Raw genomic sequence first — 22026 nt, 5'->3', positions numbered from 1 at the left:
TCTGAATTACGTGAAGCGAGGCGGTGTGACCAGCAGGGAGAGACAGAGAGGTGCTTGAGCAAGGAGATCGGTATTGGTTAGTCGGGGAGGGATTTGCAGCCTCAGTACCATATTGTGATTTCAGTACAGGGAGGAGAGTGGAGGAGAGAGGTTGCTACATGGTGCTGCTGTTGCCGCCTTTGTTTTAAAGAATATTAACACATCGGTCCGTAGCGGGAGAGGAGACCGTACATACTTATTCCGATCAAGGGGGAAATTAAACCGTTATCCATGTTCCTAAAAGGAGGCGCAGGAGTTCTGCTGCTGTTGCTCCAAACAGCTTTGCAGGTAAGATTTTCTTATTTTGGTTGTTGTTCTCCAGGGTTTTGTGAAATGTTTGAGTTCAGTCGAGCTCCGGCTTCTTGTTTTTCCGCGACGATGCTGATGAAACTGCCCGTGCAAATAAAAAAAATAAAATAAAGCCTGTCGGTAAAACCCCACGTTGGGATGTCGGCACAGATGTATCAAAAACATCTCGATTATTAAACACTTGAAAGCCGTGTGTGATTATCAACTCTGCTGGACACCTTACTTTATGAATTGTGTGGGGGAAAAGCACGAATCAAACGCCAAACCTCTGGCTGTTATCTGTGGTGTGCCTGAGGGCTCCGGCGCCTGTATTCCGAACTGCGTAGGGGGTTTTTACTACCTCGGTTCGTGGTCGTTGCAAATACCCCGTTGTAAGTTTTTCTTCACGGGCGTAGCCTCACTTTAACTCGGTGGGGGCTGTTCTTTCGCGTATGTTGAACTTGCAAAGCGAGATGTTGACACTGTCCAAGGTACGAGAGTCAAGTGTCCGGTGTCCTGGGGCTAGCTCGGGAGAAACGCGCCGCTCCGGACACCGGGTCGCTCTCACGGCTGTTGAACTGCGCCGAGACCAGTTATTTTCTCTAGGGGGTGAAGGTTAAAACAACCAATAAATTCATGTGCTGTGTGTGTGTGTGTGCGGGGGGGTCAAAATGATTTGCTGGGCTTATTTTTTTTCTTTTGTTAATTGTGCAATGTTTATTATTATTCACAAATCTCTTACAGTGCCGCAGCCAGTTAAGATCAATGGCCGTTGAAGGATCGTTTAAGAAAAGTGGGCATCGTGTTGGATTTTTTTTCAGGTTTTTGTACCGTGGTTATCCTGTGCTTAACTTTATCTGTGTGAGCTTTTTTTTTTAAAAAAAAAAACAACCACCAAATCTGAGGTCTGAAACGTGGGAGAGAATTTCAGTTCTTATGTTGGTAAATCTCACTGTGCCGATAAAGTTTTCGACCTCCCCTTATCTTCCACGTTTTTCCGAGTTGTTTGGCTTGGAAGGGTTACCCGTGGCCGTATTTGTCTGAACCCCCCAGGTGTGTAGTAGACAGATGCGTAGTCCGGCGCTTCCCCGTTGCGTGAAAAGTTGGCCGCTCTTGTGGTGCAGTTGGGCGAGTTGGTGGTGCTGGAAGTGCGGCGGCTCCAGAGCCCCTCCGCGCATTCCGGCCGGTGCAACAATGCGAGTCCTTCTCCCCCCGACGCATTCCAGCGGCTGGGAAGGCCAGTGGCCCGGATACCCACAATGCTGCACCGCACGGGAACGCTCACGCCGCATTCTTCCGAGGGTCCCGCACAGAAAATTAGATTAGGGGCTCCGGGAAGAGGGGCGCATGCTAATGGCCTCAGCCCTTCGGATCGTCCCGCTTGTCCCCCCCTTTGATTTAATTGCGCGGTTTGATTGTTCTCGTCCTCTTGGGCGCTTGAAATGGTCAATTGCATCACTGCAGGCATGTCATTTATCCCATCTTGTAGTGTGGAGGACAATGGGTTCTGTTTGTTGTCCCGGTGCACGTTCGCATTGGCTGTGTGGACAACCGAAGAGCCCCTCTTGCATTTTCTTTTAAAACCAGTTCGTAGTGTACCATGAATCCCGTGTAGGCTGCAGGTTAAGATGGACAGTTTTACTCAATTTTTGCTCTTGCTCTCTGCATTTGTCAAGATATGGGATTTAAAAGTGGCTAGACAACAAATCGAGGTTCGGGTAATTCCTATAAGCATAATTTCGACAATTGCGTTGTTTGAAACTGACACTTGAGTGTTAAAGTTGGCTAAAAGCTACAATACAATGTGAAACATTCGTATGGTTTATGTTTAGTGTATGAAATGCAACAGAATACTATTTTAAGTTACTTGTTTCATATTTGTACAAAACGCTTTAGTCTTTAAAAAGGGAGACCTGCACTTTTAAATCGCATACATTTTTTTGTATGTCTGGAAACAAAAACCCTCAATATTTTTGACCACATTCCAAATACATTTAATAGATCCAAAATGGAGACTAGATTCTTTAACCCTTTCCCTCTGGGAATATTTGGAATAGGCACAACATTTATTGAACGTTGTAGGGTGGGGCATTCTTTGTCCTCTGTGCACTCTGAAATCAGCTCATATATTAAAAAGAAACCTTTATCAATTTAAGTTGGGAAAACCTTTTTGCCAATTGATTTGGGTTTTAAAGTGAAAATTAGATTGTCATCTTTTTTTTAATCTTTCTGGTATTAAGACCAGCCATCAACAGCAGCTGATTTAAAAAAAGATAAGCCTGAAGTCCTGTCATTGTGGGGAAACTTCCAAATTTATCTGAAAGTGCAACGAAGCTGACCTAAAATGTTTTGTTGAGCAAAACATTTTAATATTTTTACTTTAATGCCTGACTTGTTTGACATTTGGGTTCTAGTGCATGTACAGTTTTATGTACAACTGTTTTAGTACTACAGATTTTTCTCCTTTGTTTGTAGCCTACCCTTTTCACTTGAATTCAAATGGGTGTTTGTGTTGCGTGTCCAGTGATCAGAGGAGCTAGGCTGGTGTTAGTCAGACCTCCCTGAACAAATGGAGCTTGTTCCTGCTTATCCATGCTCCATGGCAAATGTTTAACCCTTTGGCCTCATTATCCTAATTGCGCCCCGTTTAAGGACAGATATTTTTTTGTATTTCCTGGGGTTCGAAAACAATCTGAGGCCGTGAAAGCAGAGTGGAGTTTGTTTTTGTAAAATGTGTTCTTGTCTCCCCAGATCTCAGCTGAGGGGACTGGATCTCTGTTGTGCACCCGTGGATTTTCAGAAGATGTGTACATTGCAGCAGTTTCCGAGAATGTGCTTGAAGGGCAGCCTCTTCTAAATGGTAATGTTCTTTGACATTTTAAACAACACTGACACATTCAGCTTATTTTACTCCATGCAGTTCTATGATAGATTGAAGAAAAAATCGGATTTCCGCTCTGTGTACACACACCTCTGATTTTTTAAGCATTTATACAGTATTATAATCATAAAAACAAACATGGAAAGGTTCATTCCATACTGGAACATAAAGAAAAGCCTTCTACCTACTTGAACGTATTATAATCATAAAAGTGTACTGTGTAACATTCGTCTTGTAGTTTTTGAATATTTAACTGTGAAAGACCTATAGGATATTTAACATCATTGGCGAGTTGTCATGTGTCATGTCCAGTAGTTGAAGACTCATAAAACTATAAGGAGAATAACTGGGGGAAAAACAAACCCGTTTGTTTCATATACATGTTAATCAATGGAAAATTTAAGAAACTTAGCTTGCCTCAAATTTTAAATCAAAGTGAAATATTTTTGTCAGTGTTTTTTTCCCTACCTTTATTATATTGTTCCTGTTTGAAAGCACGCTTTGGAAAATGGTAACTGATTCAGGAGCTGACAATTTTCAGGATGGCAGATGAAGCCACATTCTACTGTATGATTTGATAACTTACATGAGGACATTTTTAATTACTTGTTGTACTTGGGGTTAACAACCTATTCACATATACAGTAATTAACTGATATAAAACTGAGGTGCAAAGTGAAAAATGAAATTGAGCTTAATACTTATCCAGTTTTTGATGCAGTGCTGCCCTGTTATACAACCCATTGCTGAGCACGGTCATAACAGTGTAGGGTTCCATTTCACATGTAGTGCAGTTTGAACACTACAGGGTACACAGGACGGCAGGAATTGAAGTTTTCTCTGATAAACTGGAACTGGATGTAATGGACGGAGTGAGAAAAGGCCACTCTAGCGACAAGAATGCATGTTGCAGTGCCTGTAATACTGTATAGAGATGGCTGATGGGAAAACATGAATGCTGTAATGAAAAGCATGCTGTTTAAGATGGAAAAGCATTGTGCTAAAGATAAGAGATTAGGTTTTTCTTTGAGTGACTTTTTGTAAGAACATAAACGTGCACTGCTAGCGGGGTTAAATCCTACAAACACAGGCAGAGAAATTGAAAAAGCACTAATAAAGCAAATTGTCACACAAACCAAAGGACGTGGGTGGAATTGTATTTAAAACTGACAACAGGAGGCATTTCTTTACCCAAAGAGTTGTGGGAGTAAGGAACAACCTACCCAGCCATTTTATTGTAGCTACTACCCTGGTGTCTTACATTAAATGGCTATGATGCTATATAAGTCAAGGGATTAGGTGGGTTTCTTCTGTAGATAAAGATTCAGAATCGTATGCAGTATCTACTAATCAAGTATAGTACCATTAAATGGAAGACGTGTAATATGTCTTTGATGTGTGATATTTTAGGCATTTTTAGTTTTGTGATATGATTAAAAAAAGTAGATTACTCCTTTTTGGATGCATTTTTGAAGTGCAAAAAAATCATAATAGTTTGCTTAGTTTTATCCATTTAACTTTCTGAAACCAAATCTCTTAGATCGTCTAAAAGGTGAATGCTTTATACTTCTTTAAATCTTATAACAGCTGTTACACATTAAAGTGTGCAAATTAAATTATCCTCGGAAAACCTAGTACCCTGTCCCCCTCCATTTTTTCTCAAGGTCGTTTGAACCATTGTGATTAAATTGTGATTTTGGACCATTTTCATTTTAGGATCAATACAAAAAAGTGTTGTTGTTGCCCCATAATATTAAAACAGAGTCTGCCGAGTCAGATTGAGAAGGTAGTCAGTGGGACCCAATATCAGCTGTAGGAGACAACATAAGGAGCAAGCCTATAAGCTGAGAAAACTGTGTAAATGTATAAAATGTTTTAGAATAAATACTGGATGTTTATACTGTGTTCAGTATAATGCAAAACTACAATCCAGTTGTCTCTGATGCTTGCCTGTCCAATTGGCAGCCCCCTCCTTTCCCAGCTCCAGATATTTACCCACAGTAGTTGATACCAGCATCCAGCTGTGTCTGGCTGTTCTTCCATCATGTGGAAAAAAGGAGACCAGCACTTCCTGAGGCACAGATAGAGTCTAGGGTGAGACCTGTTAAACGTATAGTGCTGAGAAGCAATACAGGTTTAGTTAAAATGGATCAATTGATGGTTAAGCTTGCAAAACCCAAAGGGCAGTATTATAAGATATAGAAAAACATTGCTCTCATGTGATTAGGTGAAAAAACAAGATTGTAATTTACACTGAAATTCCAGAGTAAATGAAATCTTGTAATCTATAAGGAAGGACCTTTTTTTTTTCCTAACATCAACCTAAGCTGTGACTAAGAGCAAAATGATTTTGAAGATTATACACCTGATCATTATGGGTCTCGTGGTTTCTTGTCTTGGATTTGAGATGTGGCCACTTCCTCTTCCACACAGATTTATAGATTATGTGCTGTTTAGTCCAGTACATAAGAGGGAGCGGAATCACTGAATTGAAAAATTGATGTGGGGGAGTAAATTGATTATTTTAGAAACTCATGCCTGAAGTAAATAGGGAAATTGCATTAATCTGTTTAAATCTAAATTTTTCTAAGTATTAAAAAGTTACATCATGTGTAAAGATGAGTAGATTTCAATACAAGTTGATTTATATTTATGTGCTTGGCTTCATGCTTTCAATTAGAATCGTATTTGTCAGTGGAGTGTTCAAAGCCTACAGGGCAATTAAGAGCAAGTCATCGATTAAATCAAGTAAAGAAGGGAATATTCTCTCAAAAGACCATATGGGTGGTATCAGTTGAAATGTCATTGGATGTTGAATGCTGAGAGCAATAAAAAGTCAGCTAGGTAGATCACTTGTGTGTGGAGACCTAACAAACTGGCAGATGCAGAGGGAAGAGCCGCCCCCGATGAGTACCCTTACCGACGGAGAACTAGAGAGAGCACTTGGAGCCAGGAGCCTTGCTTACACTTTAATTCCCCATCCCAGGAATTTTTGCAAACATTTTCCCCAAACTATAGAATGACAGCAATGAAAATAGCCATTCCCACCTTGCAAGGACCCCCTTCATTCATCTAGCGCATGAAAGCACACAGGCCATTTCAGCTTCTAAAGATGGGATTGCTGGTGGAGTGTTTTTATTGACGGTGGCATGAATGATATTGTTCGCTGTCTTACTAGTGGCTGCTAGCTGGGTTCTTACTGTTTGATCATGATGAATTGGTTCAAGCCTCAGGTCTGTGTGAAAGCATTTTGCCGTATACTGTAGTTTAGTGCCTGGATTTATTAGGGGGAGGGGACTTTAGCAGGCGCCGAGATGTGTTCAGTAATGAAATAATGGTGTTGATTGAGTGAAGGAGCCCCCTCAAGTAGTCTTCACCATTCCCATAGTTTAGGGTCTCAGCTCATCCCAGAAAGCAAAAAGTTTTATTACTCTGCAAACCCAGGGGGGCTTGCATTGTAAAGAGTCTGCAGTTCCTCTTTTTTTAAAAACACGTCGCAAAGTACAAACTTTACAATTGTTTAAATGTCCTTGGATTATGTGTGTAATTGTTTGTGTATTAAATAATTAAACACGGACATACAGTTTAAACTGTGGTGCAGGGTAAACTTGAAACTGTTGAAATACTGTTTGTTGCAGTGGGATTGTTTGTACTTGTATGCATTGTAAACGTCAGAGAAAAAACGATAGTACTTATGTTTCCTACCTTCATCATGGGGTAGTGCTGCATATGTTTTCCCTTCGGTGAGTTAAAGCTGCATATTTGCAAACAATGTAAGAACAATAACCAAAAAGAAAAGTAAAGCATAATTCTATACAATGTGGGTATTAATTAAGTAAACTTAATTATGCAGCATAACCATCTTGTAATTGCATCCAGGATCATTTTCTGCCCGTTGGTCTTAAAAACAGATAAAAGGAAACAATGTGCTAACAATTATCCAGCATATTATAAACTCCTAAACGAACTAACTTAAAAATCATATTCAGTGTTTTATGCCGTTCTACCACATAGGGTTTTTAGGTGGTGCCGTTATCTTGTGTGCTTAATGATGTTGCTGTTTAAGAAGGAGAAGTTTCTGGGAACCTTCGTGATTCATCAGGGAAGCACAGGTATCGCTACCATGCAGAATGGGGGCTGGGTGAAAGCCTTGAGCAATCTAAACAATAGGTATCCAGTGGGATTGAGTTTCACACTTACTTTCCAAGTTTCACAGTTTGATTAGGTTAGAGCCAGGGATCAAGGGGCATTGACTTGGGTGTTACCTGTATGTGACGCGTGTTTGATCTTCCTGCTGACGAACTGCCTTTTCTTTTCAATTGTGAGTGAGACATTGCCATTGGGAACATGGTCTTCCTTTTTGTCTTGATTGAGATCGCTTGACAAAGCACTGCCCTTTGTGCTTCCTAATGTGCCCATTAGGTGATGCTTTTTGTAATATGCTCTGGTATAATGCTCTGTGAAATTTCATCTATTAATGAATGGTTCATTTCTCTTAAAGAGACAATCATTTTATAATCTGATTCGTTTAGCTCCATTTGTAAACATAGCTAGGATGATACATGTGGTTTAAACTCATTATTAGAAATACTTCAGTGGATCTATAATCAAATTTTCATTTCACTTAACATCTATCATAATGGAATAGGGTGGGGCTGGGAGTTTTAGTTTACATTGGCCATATACTAAATCATAAATAAATGATAAGAAAATTAAACCACTCCTGCTTGAGGGAATAGGTTTATAGCAAAGTATTTTTGGAGGTTTGATTTAAGGGCTTTGCTTTATGCTTCTAGGAATTTCTGCAGGCACTGGGCCAGGAGTTTCTCAGATGAGCTGACCCTTTTTGGCCCCAAAGCCAAAAAAATGTTTGCCTCTTGGTCTTCTGTTATTTAATACATGCTAAAAAACTGTACTACAAAAATTTGTGCTCTGTAAGACAAGTTGGATGAGCTTTACTGTAGCTGTAGACTTTTTCAAAGGAAATAAATCAGATTAATTTGATAAAGCTTATTAGAAAAGTGCAGGAACAGAATGATTAGCTAGCAGCTGTTTGCATCCAGAACAGAGGGTTTTATGTTTGGAAATGGAAAGCCACCTATGGCGTTTGAGGGTATAGGACCCATTGTAGTTTGACAGTCCCACAGTCTATAGATAATGTAGTTCCAAGTGACATTGCTTTTAGCTGAATGGGGTTTCTTGTTTAACATTTTATTACTAAGGTAGGTCTTTTGCATTATACTAATTTTATTTCAAATAAACTAATATACAGTTTGCTGATATGTTGCAATTATTCATGTAGGCTGAACTGCTAACACTGGACAGGTTTATAAAGTATCCCAGATTGTATTGTAGAAGGGGCAGGTCTTTTCAAATACCACTCCAAGTTTTTCCTTTTTATGTTTTCAGGTTGGCAAAGTTTTTCTTAGGAAGGCTGTCACGAACATGCAAAAATAACCATTAAAGGAACAAGTTTTCTAAAGTGATTCAGCCTGAATCGCTGTTTTTGACAGCTGTGAAATGAATATATAATAGTGTTTACCATCACTCTGAATGTTCACCTTGAAGTTGCTTGTTTGTAGGGATAGTGCCTGAATCCTGTATAAAGAAATATACTCATTTAAACTGAGAAAACTGCAATGCCTAGATTGGAGTCGTGCTTCATTACTCTGCGTTTAAATAGTCCTAAATCTAATAGTCTCAGGTTTATTACATTGTTTAGATGCTGTAATTCTAGTTTAATCTAAAAACAAGGTTGATGAATAGCCCTAAAGTCACCTTGATTTTAATGCATTTTTGATTGTGCCTCTTCCCACCCCAATTTTTGTTTAGAGTGGTTTCAGGTTCCCAACTTGGTTAATAAGGTATGCTCAGGTGATTAAACGGAGCCGGGTTAATTTTTTTTTTTCCCAGAGATCTGCACTTAGTGTTGCCCAGAGCTTTGTGAATGTGCACCCTTTGATGAGAGGAACAATGAATCAGAAATGAATAACTGCCTTGGTGTGGTTAATGAACATTCAGCCTTGTTTGCTACATCCCTGCTCTTTATCAGCTAAGCAAACATGGCGTGCATTTTCAATGGGTGAGCACTCACAGCTAAAGAATCAGCTTGCCTTACACTGCTAGGACAGCGCATATTTTAAAGAAGAATTTTTCTAAAATCTATAACAAAGTATTGCATTATTTAGTGTTCTGCACTTTTGATTTATCCCATTTTAAACAAAACATGAACAGAAATCTAGTTCTGGAAGGTCAACTGTTGTCTACGTTTATAGGTGACTTGATTATAACTGCGGAGCCCATTTTAATTTGCTTATCAACTGGTAAATTGCAGGACTGACAGGTATGTAGGATTGCACACTGTTGTTATGGCCTGTTGAAAGTGATGTGATGTACTCTTGTTTCCAACTAAAGTATTCAGAATACCTAATGATAAACTTCCTGACCTAGGGGGGCAATTAATTCTTACTAAACTGGGATTTGCTAAAGACGCAATGAGTGGTATGTTCTCATACGCCCAAAATAGAAATAATTGTATTTTAGTTCCACTATCATCCTAGCTATTCTAAAAATGCAGAGCACCTATTACTTATTAATAGGTTTCTTCCATGCTGAAGAGAGAAGAAAGAAAACACAATGTTTTGGCCATGGAGCCTTCTTCAGGTGTGAGCAGCTACCCACCTGAACTATTTTTTTTCTAGACGTCGCAGAAATTTCTTGTGTGGTTTAGACTCAATCCTGAAGCCGGGGTGTTGGTGACAGTGTAAATTTAGTAAAATCACTCCTTTTAATGCTATTATTCCTCCATTTTCCCTACTCATTGTGCATGACAAGTTTCATCTTCTTGATGATGGGAGAAAGAAACAATTGAATTTTACTCTTTAATTGTAGAAATTTATTCCACTCTAATACTGTTTTGAAATTCTAACAGTTTTAGACAGTATTTCTTTTCCTTTGCAGGATTTCTAGTGTTAATGTCATTGTTGAGACAGTTTTGAAAATAGTTACCAGCTGTCCTTGCCAGCAACTACTGCTGCATGCTGTATTGTTGTGCATTTGATAAATAGACTTTGACTTGTCCAGTTATTTAGGTATTTATACTTAGTGTTATCACTTCAGTCTGTTTAAGGACTTGTTTCCAACTCGCATTTAATTGAAGCGGCAAAGTTCAGTTATTTTTTTAGAAATAAGGTCTTTGACTTGAAATTCTACAGCATGGATTGGCCAAATCTGGATGTTTATAGATTAGAGATAGCAGTAGAAATTTTAATTTTTCTTGCTGAAGTTTGGAAAGAAAACACATGGTGCAGGTTTGTACCAATTCTTGAAAATGCTCAAAAAAATGTTCTCTTCAGTAAAGCAACACTTTCTTTGGAACCTTGTTTGTTAAAGCGGTATGCTGCTACTTTCCAACCTTGGCTACCAGCCAGGGATTTTTTGTTTGTTTGAACTGATCAATAAATCCAGGGTCTTTGTTTGGCCTGATCAATACAGTGTAATGAAGTCTCTGCTCCAATTCCCAGCTAAGCATTGCTATTGGGGATTGGAGGATAGGGCTATTTTTCCATGTTATAAAGCACAATAAAATTTATTGCCGTATGTCAGCGTTGGTTAATTGTGTTCTGTGGATGATTCTGCATGTGAACTGAAATGTTCTGTACCAAATTCTGGATGAATCAAGGGCTGTGATAAAGGTCACTGAGTACCAACGTGAATGTGAATACATTTGTCATGTAGTAGTCTTGGTTTTTTTTGCATGGTGAGTGCCCCAGTTAAAAAATAAATCTACAGCTAATCTTACTCTGCATTCCTTTATGTTGAAATAACACATGATATTAATTACCTTGATGTTTTATTCTTTCTCATGCTTTGGTCCTTTTTGGTCTTATGCTGGAATAGCTATTGCTCAAAAATCTAAGATTCTATAAGCAGATGCCTTTATCCAGGGCGACTTTCTACGCAGTTATGAAATGTCCTCAACCTTTCACAATACATAGTCCACATGAAATTTACAGTAAGAAATAGCTCCATGTGTTTTTAGGCTTGTTATTGTGTATTCAATAAGGGAAACTTCAAGGATGAATCCAGTGGGTGTATTTTGAAACTTGGTATATTCATGTTGATTTCACCCAGTTGTGATTAATCGTTGTTCTTGTCCGTTTTAAGGCTCGTTCCAGACTGTGATGGGGTGGGGAGTATTTTTATTCATGTAGGACCTTTAGCTAGTTACTGCTATCTGGTCTGGTCTGTACTTTGTCTGCCTGTATTTTTGAAATGGGTGTACTGGCTGGTATGCGGTCCTGATAAGGAGGTTTACATTGTGTTAACACCTTCCCCCGGCTGAGCAGTCTTATCTGTCTGAGGCTTGAAAAGGCTACACTTTTCAAAGAGGAATATGACTGACATGAATATTTGGTAGAGATTTCCACAGTGTTTCTTTAACTTGTCCTTGGCACATAATTAGCCCATTAAACGCAGACGGCAGCAGTGCCCGTGGGCTGATCTTGGCTCCCAAAGCAAGAGCCAACAGCTGTGGCCAGAGGTCCTCTTATGTGAAGCCGACTGTATATATTTCACATAATATTAATCAAATGAGATCAAGAATTGGGTTTCAATTTCAAGGCCTTGGAACACCAAACTCATTGTTTTTTTTATTGATGTTTGTCAACTCCATACAGCTGCAAAGATGAAGATTGTCTCGCCAGCTTGGTGTTTGCAACTAAATGGAACTTGTGTGCTTTGAGTTAGATTTTGCTTTGCTCATTGCTCAGTTCAGGGGATTGTGAATGTTTTTTGAAAACAAAATTTGTTAGATAGGAGGATCATCCTCAGAAACTAAAAGCTTTTCACTTTTATCAGGTCTGCTAATGAATGAGAGCATTGGCAGAATCCACAGATTGGACTTGTGCCTTTTGTTGTGATTCATGTCGAAGGGTTAAAAATTATTTCTCCGTAAAGCATGTTCAGCAAAACACCAGCTGCAACATTAAATGTATTTGCTGCTGATAAGACCAGAGGCCCGCGGACACAAAGAATGCTTGTTTTAAGAATCCCAAAGTATTGTTTTTGTGTACAAGGTCAATTGTAACTACCTGCTTTAAGCAAACGGATATAGTTCAGTTATGTAGACATCTGATTAAAGTAGACGTTTACTTAACCAATAGAAATTAAGATTGAAGTTTTTCTTTTTGAGACTTAAGCTCTTTGTATTCCTTATCAAGTAAGTGTATTAAATGCCAGCTGTAACTTTCCTTGTTGGAACCATCCTCCTAATTGCAGGGAGGGTACTTCTCTTCAGCCGAATATACAATAAACTCTACTGCTTGACAAAAGGTCTCCAGTGGAAACACTCTACTATGTTTAAGTGAAAGCTAAAGAGGGGATTGCAGATCTTGATATGCAATAAGGCCCATACACCAGTATCACCTGAGCAGCATTGACCCAGCTTTCAGCAGACATGCTGTTATATTTTCATTCTTGAAATCCCAGACACAGCAGAATACTGGCAGTGCTCATTACTGCCTCTGTCCTGCAGTCAGCAGAAAACAGATCAGTGCTCTGGATTAGAATGTTTATTTTATCAAACAACTAGCTCCCAAATACTCCAGAGAATGTGTTTATCATCAATAAAAATGTTTTATAAACAGTGATGGTCATAGTATGGCTTTTTAGGATCTCTGTTTTTTTTGGCTTACAAAACTTTTTGCTGTTGGCTAACCAGTAAACTGAAGCTTTCAAGCTATTGTTTTATTTATCTTTGTTTCTTAAGATAAGTTTTGTTTCCACCAAACCTTGGATCTGTGCTTTTGAAGAGGTCTCTGGAATTGTCACTGGTGTCATCAATCCTATAGAAAAAATATATAATACCTGTTTTTAATCAACCTGCTCCTGCATACTTTAGTCACTTGTAGCAATGGCATTTATCTATCTGGATCAGCTGTGCAAACTTAGGTTTGCCAAGTAATAAAGGTCAAAATTATACTACATTTTTTTTTAAAGCAGTGCATTAATAAAGCTGTGCGATAGTGATTTTGAAATTAGTACCAGCATACATAAAGGTATTTGCACACTCGGCCATCTAGAAACCGCACCAAGCTAAACGGTAATTATTCCATTTGTCTCAAACTAAACTTCTGGATTAACTTGCATTACAAGATCAATATAGGAGTCAATCTGAAATTATAGAAAAGTTTTGACCTTGGTTGTTGGCATTTCATTTATCGCTATAGAAGGTATTTGTGGATTTAGAATAAAGGAATATTAGTCATTCATTTCTGGCAACATGTTTTCATGCTTTGTAGCTTAAAAGCAATTGTACCTGTAAAAAGTCTGAAATATTACTAGAATCTAATAGTAATGCTTATGGTGAGTTTTACTTGTATTTTGTTGACTAAACCATGAAAAGGGAAAAGGTTGAATTACCAGCTTCATCCTGGTAATGGAAATATGACACCAATACCTTTTCTGAAAATACCAGTGGATCTGCTTAGATGCCATTATTTAGAGCTTCAATTGTCTTAAATATCTACACTTTATTAATATTGCTGGTGTTGTTAATTTTACACATTGATTGATAAGGCACACAAGATTTCCCTTGCTTTTTAACCCCCCCCAAAGTTAGATCTGATCTTTAATTCCTATTAGTAAATGCAGAATCTACTTGTGAAACATGGGATACCGTAGTATATAAGTTAAATCACTTGTATACATCTGACAATAGTTATTTTTCTCTGACTTGTTAGTGTCTATTTCCAGGACATGTTAATGTATCTACTGTGTTAATATTTCAGATACCCTGCTGACTGCCTGGTTTAATTTTCTGTCACTCAGAACAGGATGCAAATAATCTCTTGCTGAGGAGTTTTTGAAATGCAGTTGCAACACGTTTTGTGTGAATTAAGTTACAAGCTGCAGTTAGTCATCATTGGCCTCTTTCGGAGCACAACACATCTTTTTTTAAAACCTGGTTAGTTTTTTGTACTCTAAATACTGTATTGAACATCTAGCTAAAAGGTTTCAACACGTATAAAAAGGTTAGTCTTTCATTTTAGAGATGGCATCGGATTCCCATTTGAAGCTTTTGTTCTTTACTTAAAACAAAGGCTTTATAGGGTTGAGATGGTAAAAATATAAGCTCCGAGTCCTGTTATCTAAAGGTATTCCTAATAAAGACTGTTTTTTACTTGTTTATAGAGGTTTTTACAGTAACTTACGGGCTTCTATAATCTACAAACCTTTGCTGATAAGTCTTTGGGGAAGAGAATACATTATCATTTTTAAGATTGTTTTTTCTATAAGAATTTGATATCCAAGTGATTAATTAGACTTGCTATTTGATTGGAATTCTTCAAAAGTTTCACACTGTAAGGCTGTCCTTTAAAAGAGTAAGTCACATTTGCCCTGTGGAATCTGTTAATAGAAAGTGTCAGTACCTCTGCTGGAACACAGATGTGCTCAGTTTTTGTGATTCAACACCACCTCGTTAACTCTTGAAGAATCTTACTAGAGCTACATATAACGGTTACTCTTGCTGAGCTCCGCCTAGATCAGCATTTATCTGCTTCCTTTCTCATTTGGAGCTACTTGTTGAATTTTTCAGGCATTTATTACTGAGCAAGTGACAGGACCATGAAGTATGCTGAGGCTACACATTGCAGAGCAATGACACAAATGGGTCTGTGAGCCATGTGTTTTTGGAGTAGGTGTGATTTGATGGAATATTGAAAACAAAGAAAACTAATAAAATGCTTCTTATGTGCACTTCACAAATCTTGCAGCTGCAATATGCACTTGGGTATAGCTTGGCAATTTCTGGTGCTTACTAAGATATAATGTATTTTCTTGATACATGAGAGGGTGTGTTGGGCTTGGAAAAGTAACTGGGAATGTTTTAATGAGGGCCGAGCAGTTGTCAGTGATCATTAACTGTATAAGATAGCAACAATTAATCTTGGGATGTCCTGAAAATGTTTCCTTTTGCCATAATAGGTTTCTTATACAGTTTTTGGGATTGAAGTGAACCACATTTTTAATTTATTTCTATAAAATGCTCTTTGAAGAAATGTGGCAGGTTTTGTCTTGCGAAGGGTGTTCAGTACCTTTTCGATTGTAAAGTATTACAATGAAAAATTATAAGATACAGTGTCCATGGAAGTGGGATATAGTCTGTATATATCTTAAACTACGGACAGGAAATAGCTACTCTTGGAAAGGATTATAGAATACCCTTAATTTGTGGTGGCAGCTCCTTGTGCTTTTCTAGACACCAGACAATGAAGTTATAAGGGAAATTAAATGTGGAGCCTTAGCTTCTTTGTGTTACATACACCCTGTAAGAGTATCTGATGCTACCCCATCACAGCCTCTGCCCTGTGCAGAATAGTCTTGTTCACTCTACCTGTGATTATCTTAAGCATTTAGTGGCAGATCCAAAGATGCTGTAACGATAGTTTAATCGTATTACCTGTTGTCTTAGCAAATGGATAAATAGACAGACACCACTTAATTGTTTTTTTTTTTAGCTTTCGGAGGCCTGGATAAACCCACAGCCCGACAGACAAATCGTTTTCTGTCTGGTTCGTCTACCATTGTGGTGTGCCTCGCGCAACAAGGGATTGAACATATCCTATAGCAGCTGCGCACTAAATCTAAGCACCGTTCTGTCGGGCTAAGTGAAGATTGGCGTGTTTCCCATGTGTTAAAGTATGTTTCATCTGTTAGTAGACATGACAGCTGGGCTCGTTTCTGGACATTGCCAGAGTCGTTCTGTCACACTACTACTGTGGTTGGGGAAGGTAGAAATGTCTCCTTTTGGCATCGGGGCTCAGACCAAAGTAATGAGGGCATGTGTTAAGAATTACTATGAACATCCTTAATGGTTTAATATTTTACAGATGTGGTGGGTTAGCGTTTCAAAATTTGAATGTAAAAGCTAATTTTCTCTAATAAACATGCCTTGTTACAGCACAGAACAAAAACTGATTATGCCCTCTTCCTTTAGTGGCTGTGTACATGAAACTATGAAGGAGTCGGGTTGGGTAGCAGCATGTTCTGTTTTGCCGATGTCTAGCAAGTGTTTCATAATGCTGGTGAGCTACCAAGTATTGTTATATGCAGTCAAATTTCTTTTTTTGCTTGGATTTAATGTGCAAATACAATTTTTTTTTCCCCAAGGTAAAAGTTCATGCAATGTCCCTTTTGAACATTGGAGAAGCTTTAATTCTAGTAGGTCATACCCCAAGGTTTGATTTTTTTTTTTTTTTTACAGCGTCTGTATGCAAGGGGCTGTTTGTTAGGGAAATGATACAGAGCTCTTGATAAAACAAGTTCCATGTGATGGCCTTCACAGGATTGTGGTGTTGTCTAGTAGACCCTAGTGAGTTCAGTTTAGTGAATGTGACTATGTATTGATGTTTGTCAAAATAAAGGATGGACACTTGCAAAAACGGGACATCACCTTCCTCATGTAGAGGAGGGTGTGTTTGTACTGAGAAAAGGAAGGAGAGAGGTACTGGAGGTGTTAATTGGTAGAAGCCATCTGTTTCAAGTTGCAAGTGTGGCAGTAAAAGATGCAGAACAGAGGATTCTCTAGCTTTTGAAATTGCAAGTACATTCTAGTCTAATCATTAACATTGTTTTGAGTTAGACGTGGAGGTTGTTTTTTTTTACAGTTACTTTAAAAGGGATTAAATGTGTGGGGTGCCATTGTTCACTCTGTTCTGATTTATTTCGTTGGAATTTAGGCTCGGCAGTCTTAAGCACTTCAGTACAGCGTGGAGATTAACGTGTTTATACAAAATCCTCTTTTCAGTGGCCAAGGGCTTACCAGGACTACTCCAAACTGTTTCTTGTTCTCTGTTCCACAGCCTTATCATTATTCATTTTCTTTCCTTTCATGGGGTGTGTAATTCTTTTAGGAGCCACTGCAGGTATTGTTTAATGAATTCTTGGGGAGAAATAACTTTTGGAACAGTGATGTACAACGTTGTGGATGGTTTTTCTTTTGTGTTCTATTTTAAATTTATTTTTAGTTTCCCTCTTCTACTTTTGCCGCGGTGTGCAAAAGTAAACGGTCTTGATAAAATACTTCATAGACTGTTATTAATGTGCGGTTTAAAACACCCTTCTTTTCTTTTTACAGCAAGAGAGTGGTAGTGAATTGCAAACATTTCATTTTCTGTGGAACAGGATTTCTATGGTTAAATTTCAGTTTTTTTAAACTTGCTTTTGTTCCAGGGGAAATTCTTGCAGGGAGTTTCTCAAGCAAAGAATCTACATAGAGGCTTTGCTAGCATTGTTAATTGATTTGATACAGTCAACGCTGTTGTGTTAGTGTTGAAAAGGGGAAGAAAGGTAATATAAGACCCCCAGCCTAAAAAAAGCTGATGAAGCGGGGGTTCTAAGAAGCCCTGTCTGGAGATCTGTTACTTGACTGATGTTGTTATAAAACCTTTTAATGTTTTTAACAGGGGTGCACCACAATCTGTTGTAAACCATGAACTGGTTGTTGAGTCTCTAAATTATCATTGGTCTGGAATTTAAAGAGTCACGTGTTTGGTGTTATTCAAATCTTGACATTTTTTCTTATTCAGCTCTTTACCATCTAGGATGTTGAGGTCTTGCATAATTGCGGTGCAGGTATTTCAGTCAATCAATTTTGATATGCTGCTTTGAATTGGTTTTGTTCCGCTTAGTATCGGATTGTATTGGTTTTGTTATCTAAAAATCGGTAAGTTTCAATTTTACTTCTGGTTAATCGGCAACCCATTTCTCTGTCTAAAAGTGGAGTCGGGCATGGCCCTTACCAATCATGGCCTCCTAATAATCCCCATCTATAAATTGGCTACATTACTCTGCTCTCCTCCCCACTGATAGCTGATGTGTGGTGAGCGTTCTGGCGCACTATGGCTGCCGTCGCATTGATGCTGCACATTGGTGGTGGTGGAGGGGAGTCCCCATTACCTGTAAAGCGCTTTGAGTGGAGTGTCCAGAAAAGCGCTATATAAGTGTAAGCTATTATTATTATTATTATTATTATATCTGCAGTGGAATTTGTTGCAGGATGTCTGGCTGCTGCTCTCGCAGAGGATTCCAGTGCAGCCGAGGCAAGTGTCTGTGACCAGGCGCGGCCTGCTATCTCCCTCTGCCGCAGCTGTCACTTCCTCCGAGCACTCCTGCTCATACCCGGGAGCAGCCAGGGCTGTTCATCAATGGGCGCAGTGTACAAAGACCCATTGTAAGAGTAGTAACTTTGCATGCCTCAAACGACAACTGCAGATAAACCAGCAGTTGTGGATATCTAAAGTGTTGAAGGAATTAACTTTGTGATGCGTATATTTAGATTTTAAAGTGGTATAATATTTTACCCACTTTTGTCCTATCCAGGGTGTACCCTGCCTGTGTGCTGGGATGGGCTCCAGTTCCCCCTGCAACCCTATACTGGATACAGTGGTTAGAAAATAGATGGATAGTATTGTAATTATGTACAATAACCACAAATATCCCTTCATTACTCAAAGTGTAACTTTAATTTTAGCTGTGCTTCTGTATACTGTTTTATGGTTTCTTTTAATGTGGGTTAACATTATGAATGCGAATACAAAAATTGCTGTAGTTGAAATGTGCCTCCGATAAGCTTAATTCATAACAATCAGGTTTTGCTTTGCTTCGATATCTATACTGCTATATAGTCTATATGTCGTCAAACTGTTATCTGACTAGGTTGCTACACTGTAGGATAGATGTATAGGGAAGCAAAGAGGTGAGGATTCTTTTTCTTCAGCCTTGTAGGACAGCGAAGACAATATGTTGACTAGGCCTTTTTTAGCATTGATTTAAGGCTCTTTTGTGTGCTGTGCTTCTCTTGTTTTGCATTTCTTTGTCTCTCCTCCTGAAAACTGATCCCCACCAAAGGACTGCATCGAATTTCAATGCTGGCCAAAAGATACTTCTCAGAGGTGAAAAGGGAATTGTCAAATAGCTGAGCTCTGGAGAACAGAGAGTAAACTTGCCTGCCTTCAGTGCAACGCTGCTGAATTTTACCTTCCTGTTAACAAAGCTAGAGGCATGCTGTTCAGGCCTCATAGAGGAGACCCTCTAAAGAATTCCAGGATGTGGGTAACCTTTGGCTCCCCCTCCTACTACATGTAAATGAGGAGGCCTAGAAGAGGAGCAGTCATGTGTTTTTATTTTTAAGCTTTAAGGATTGCCAAGACAGTATTCCTAGCAAGAAAAGCTGTAATGATTGCTTTTTAGCTTTTGAAAAGAGTAACCAGAGATCCCCCCAGCCTCCAAATGCTGTTATTGTGTGGAGAACAGAAGGGGTTATAAGAGTAATTGAATATGGAGAAGCATTTGGTTTATAGTCCCCGCCCTTTCCCACTAAATGGCTGTAAGTCATCCTCTTCATAGAAGGTGTAAGCTTTCACTGTATGAAGAAACATAATCGCTTAGTGCCTCCTATACCGAAGCAGATTACTAACACCGTCACTAACCCTTACTATGTCATTTTTTTGTAGTCTCCTCCATGTCTGTATCATTTTCCCAATATTAACAGCCTTACGTTTCAGCCTTTTATGAAACGTAATGGGTGTGTTGTAGCAGGGTAAATAGCCCATTTCAGCCTTTTCCCCTGCCCTTTATATTTCTTTATGTATTTACTCATATTTGCTCATGGACAAGTCAGTACTAGGAATGAAAGTAAAAGATTAATACCATTCATTCACAATCGCTTTACATGAGGCGTTTCAGGAGGGGGAGCTGTGTCAATAGGGAAACTGGAGGAATAAACCAGGGTTATTTCCATGCTGAAAGGTAAAGAAAACACCAAGCTGAGCCTCCCTCAGGTGTCAACTGAAGAACATCAATAGCCAAAACAGCGTTTTCTACTTTTTAGTGTGGAATTAACCTCTAATCATAGATTGCTTGTTTTAGATTTTGAGAACTTTCCCCACTGCTACTTTCTTGTGGTGTATGTTCTGTGGAAATTGGTTTATTCAGGGTATCCACTTCCTTAACTTTGAGTCATGCTGTCCATTATCATTTAACTCAGTGCCTAGATATTTGAGTCTGCTTTTTTAATTTATTGGGTTTGGCTTGTTAAAGAGCCCCTAAATATGCCGGAGTTTCTGGAAATGAGCACGTGTTGTTTGCCTTTTCAATTTTTTTCTTAATTGAAACATCTATATTTATTATTATATGGTATGTGGGCATTTAGAAACCTGTTTTACCACATTTGCGTTTTCTGGATTTGGAACAGCATGTTAAACAGTCAAAATGGTAAAAGTCTGATCGGGTTCTTTGCTTTTGGATATTTTTTCTGTCCACATAGTATTGGATATCCCTTTTATTCAAAGGAATGTTTTATGAATGGACTGTATGGGCAACCTCTCGGTTGAAACCCTTGCTTAATTGAAAGGTAAAGTTGTTTTTTTTTATGGTAACTTTGTGCTGGAAACAGGAGATTTCTGCTAAAAAATCTGGTTCTGAGGACAATTGGACTGAAGCCGCTTCCCCTAATTATGGTGTAGTGTTTTTTTACTTAATTAGCATTCCTGTTCTGCTTCATATAAACACCCTGCAGGTGAGAGAAGGGGTCGACTGAACCGTAATCCACTCTAACAGGCAAACTTGAGCACACAAAGCTTCTGGAATCCTTGCCCCACAAATCTGTATAATCCGCTTTTGTTTGTATGCTTAAATTTTCTCACATTTCTTTTTATACATTTATCGGCAGTATGCATATTGCAGTCCATCAGGCACAGTATATTATAGTCTAGTGCAGACTGTTTTCTGATGTGTAAAGGCATTGACAAGTGAGATCTGTCTGAACATGCGTTCGCAGAATTAATGGATTGCTGTATGCCACTCAAGATTCATTTTCAAACCCGATCTTCCCTTGTAGTGGTTTTGGTAATATATGGTAATAAATTATGATACATAACCTCAGTATTGCTTTACATATCATGCGAGGAAGAATCATGATTCATTGACATACGGTTAATCATTCTATCACGGATACTGACACTTATGGGTTATGATTCACTGGCTCAGTGAAAGCAGAGAGTAAGGATATTGCTCCATGACACTTTCTGCAGTAAGTAATAAACTATTTAGCACAGTTTTGATTTGGATGATTTTTCTCCTTCTCGATGCCCCAAGGAAAGTGTTTGTTAATCTTCAATACCCTGATGAGTTACAGGTATTCCATTGCCTAGGTTTGAGCTATACTCTATTAGTCTTATTTGGGCACTGTCTTGTGTTGAGGTTTGGCTATATTTAAATACATGGATTTTGATAAAGGTATAAAAATGAACTAGAGGAGTCCAGTGCTGCTTAAATATGTATATCTCTTGTTCACTCAAGTGAGTCTAGACATCACTTTGTCCGGTCTGGGTCACAGACATGATCATGGCCTGAATATTGGGGTGCCTGCTAGTGGGTTCCCCCCCTTAATTCTCCTCAAACCTGAATTTATTATGCAGATATGTAGACTATAGTAAAGTTCTGTAAATGCTGGCTTTTGCTGTGTTTTGAGATCTTCACGAACAACAGAAACTGTACCCACACTTAACCTGGAGCAACAGGGGTGTAATATTTTTTATTTGAGCATCTTCACAGAAATAATTGTTGCTTGGGGTACTCATCTTTTATAACTAATTGTATAACTTTTTTTTTAAAGAATAAAGGGGGAAGAAGCAGGAAGTTATGGACTTGTTGGAAATTAGCATTGAGAATTTGTGAACCCCTTTGGTTGTTCCTTATTTCTTCATTATTAAGATACTAAAATGTAATTGGATCTTTATGAAAGTCTTAATAAA

General features: G+C 38.6%; 1 protein-coding gene across 1 annotated transcript in view; it reads left to right on the top strand.

Moving 5' to 3' along the window:
* Nucleotides 1-118: 118 nt before the first annotated feature.
* The window catches only part of cdh2 (cadherin 2, type 1, N-cadherin (neuronal)), a 66134-nt gene continuing 44226 nt past the window's right edge, over nucleotides 119-22026 (top strand). The window contains exons 1-2 of the mRNA XM_088642006.1: nucleotides 119-327; nucleotides 3079-3187. Coding sequence (XP_088498132.1) covers nucleotides 271-327; nucleotides 3079-3187 — 166 coding nt within the window. The 5' untranslated portion in view covers nucleotides 119-270. The remainder of the gene's footprint in view (nucleotides 328-3078; nucleotides 3188-22026) is intronic.

This window comes from Lepisosteus platostomus, chromosome 8 (assembly GCF_059453375.1).
Source record: "Lepisosteus platostomus isolate fLepPlt1 chromosome 8, fLepPlt1.hap1, whole genome shotgun sequence".
NCBI lineage: Eukaryota > Metazoa > Chordata > Actinopteri > Semionotiformes > Lepisosteidae > Lepisosteus > Lepisosteus platostomus.
This window is presented reverse-complemented; position numbering and strand designations above follow the sequence as displayed.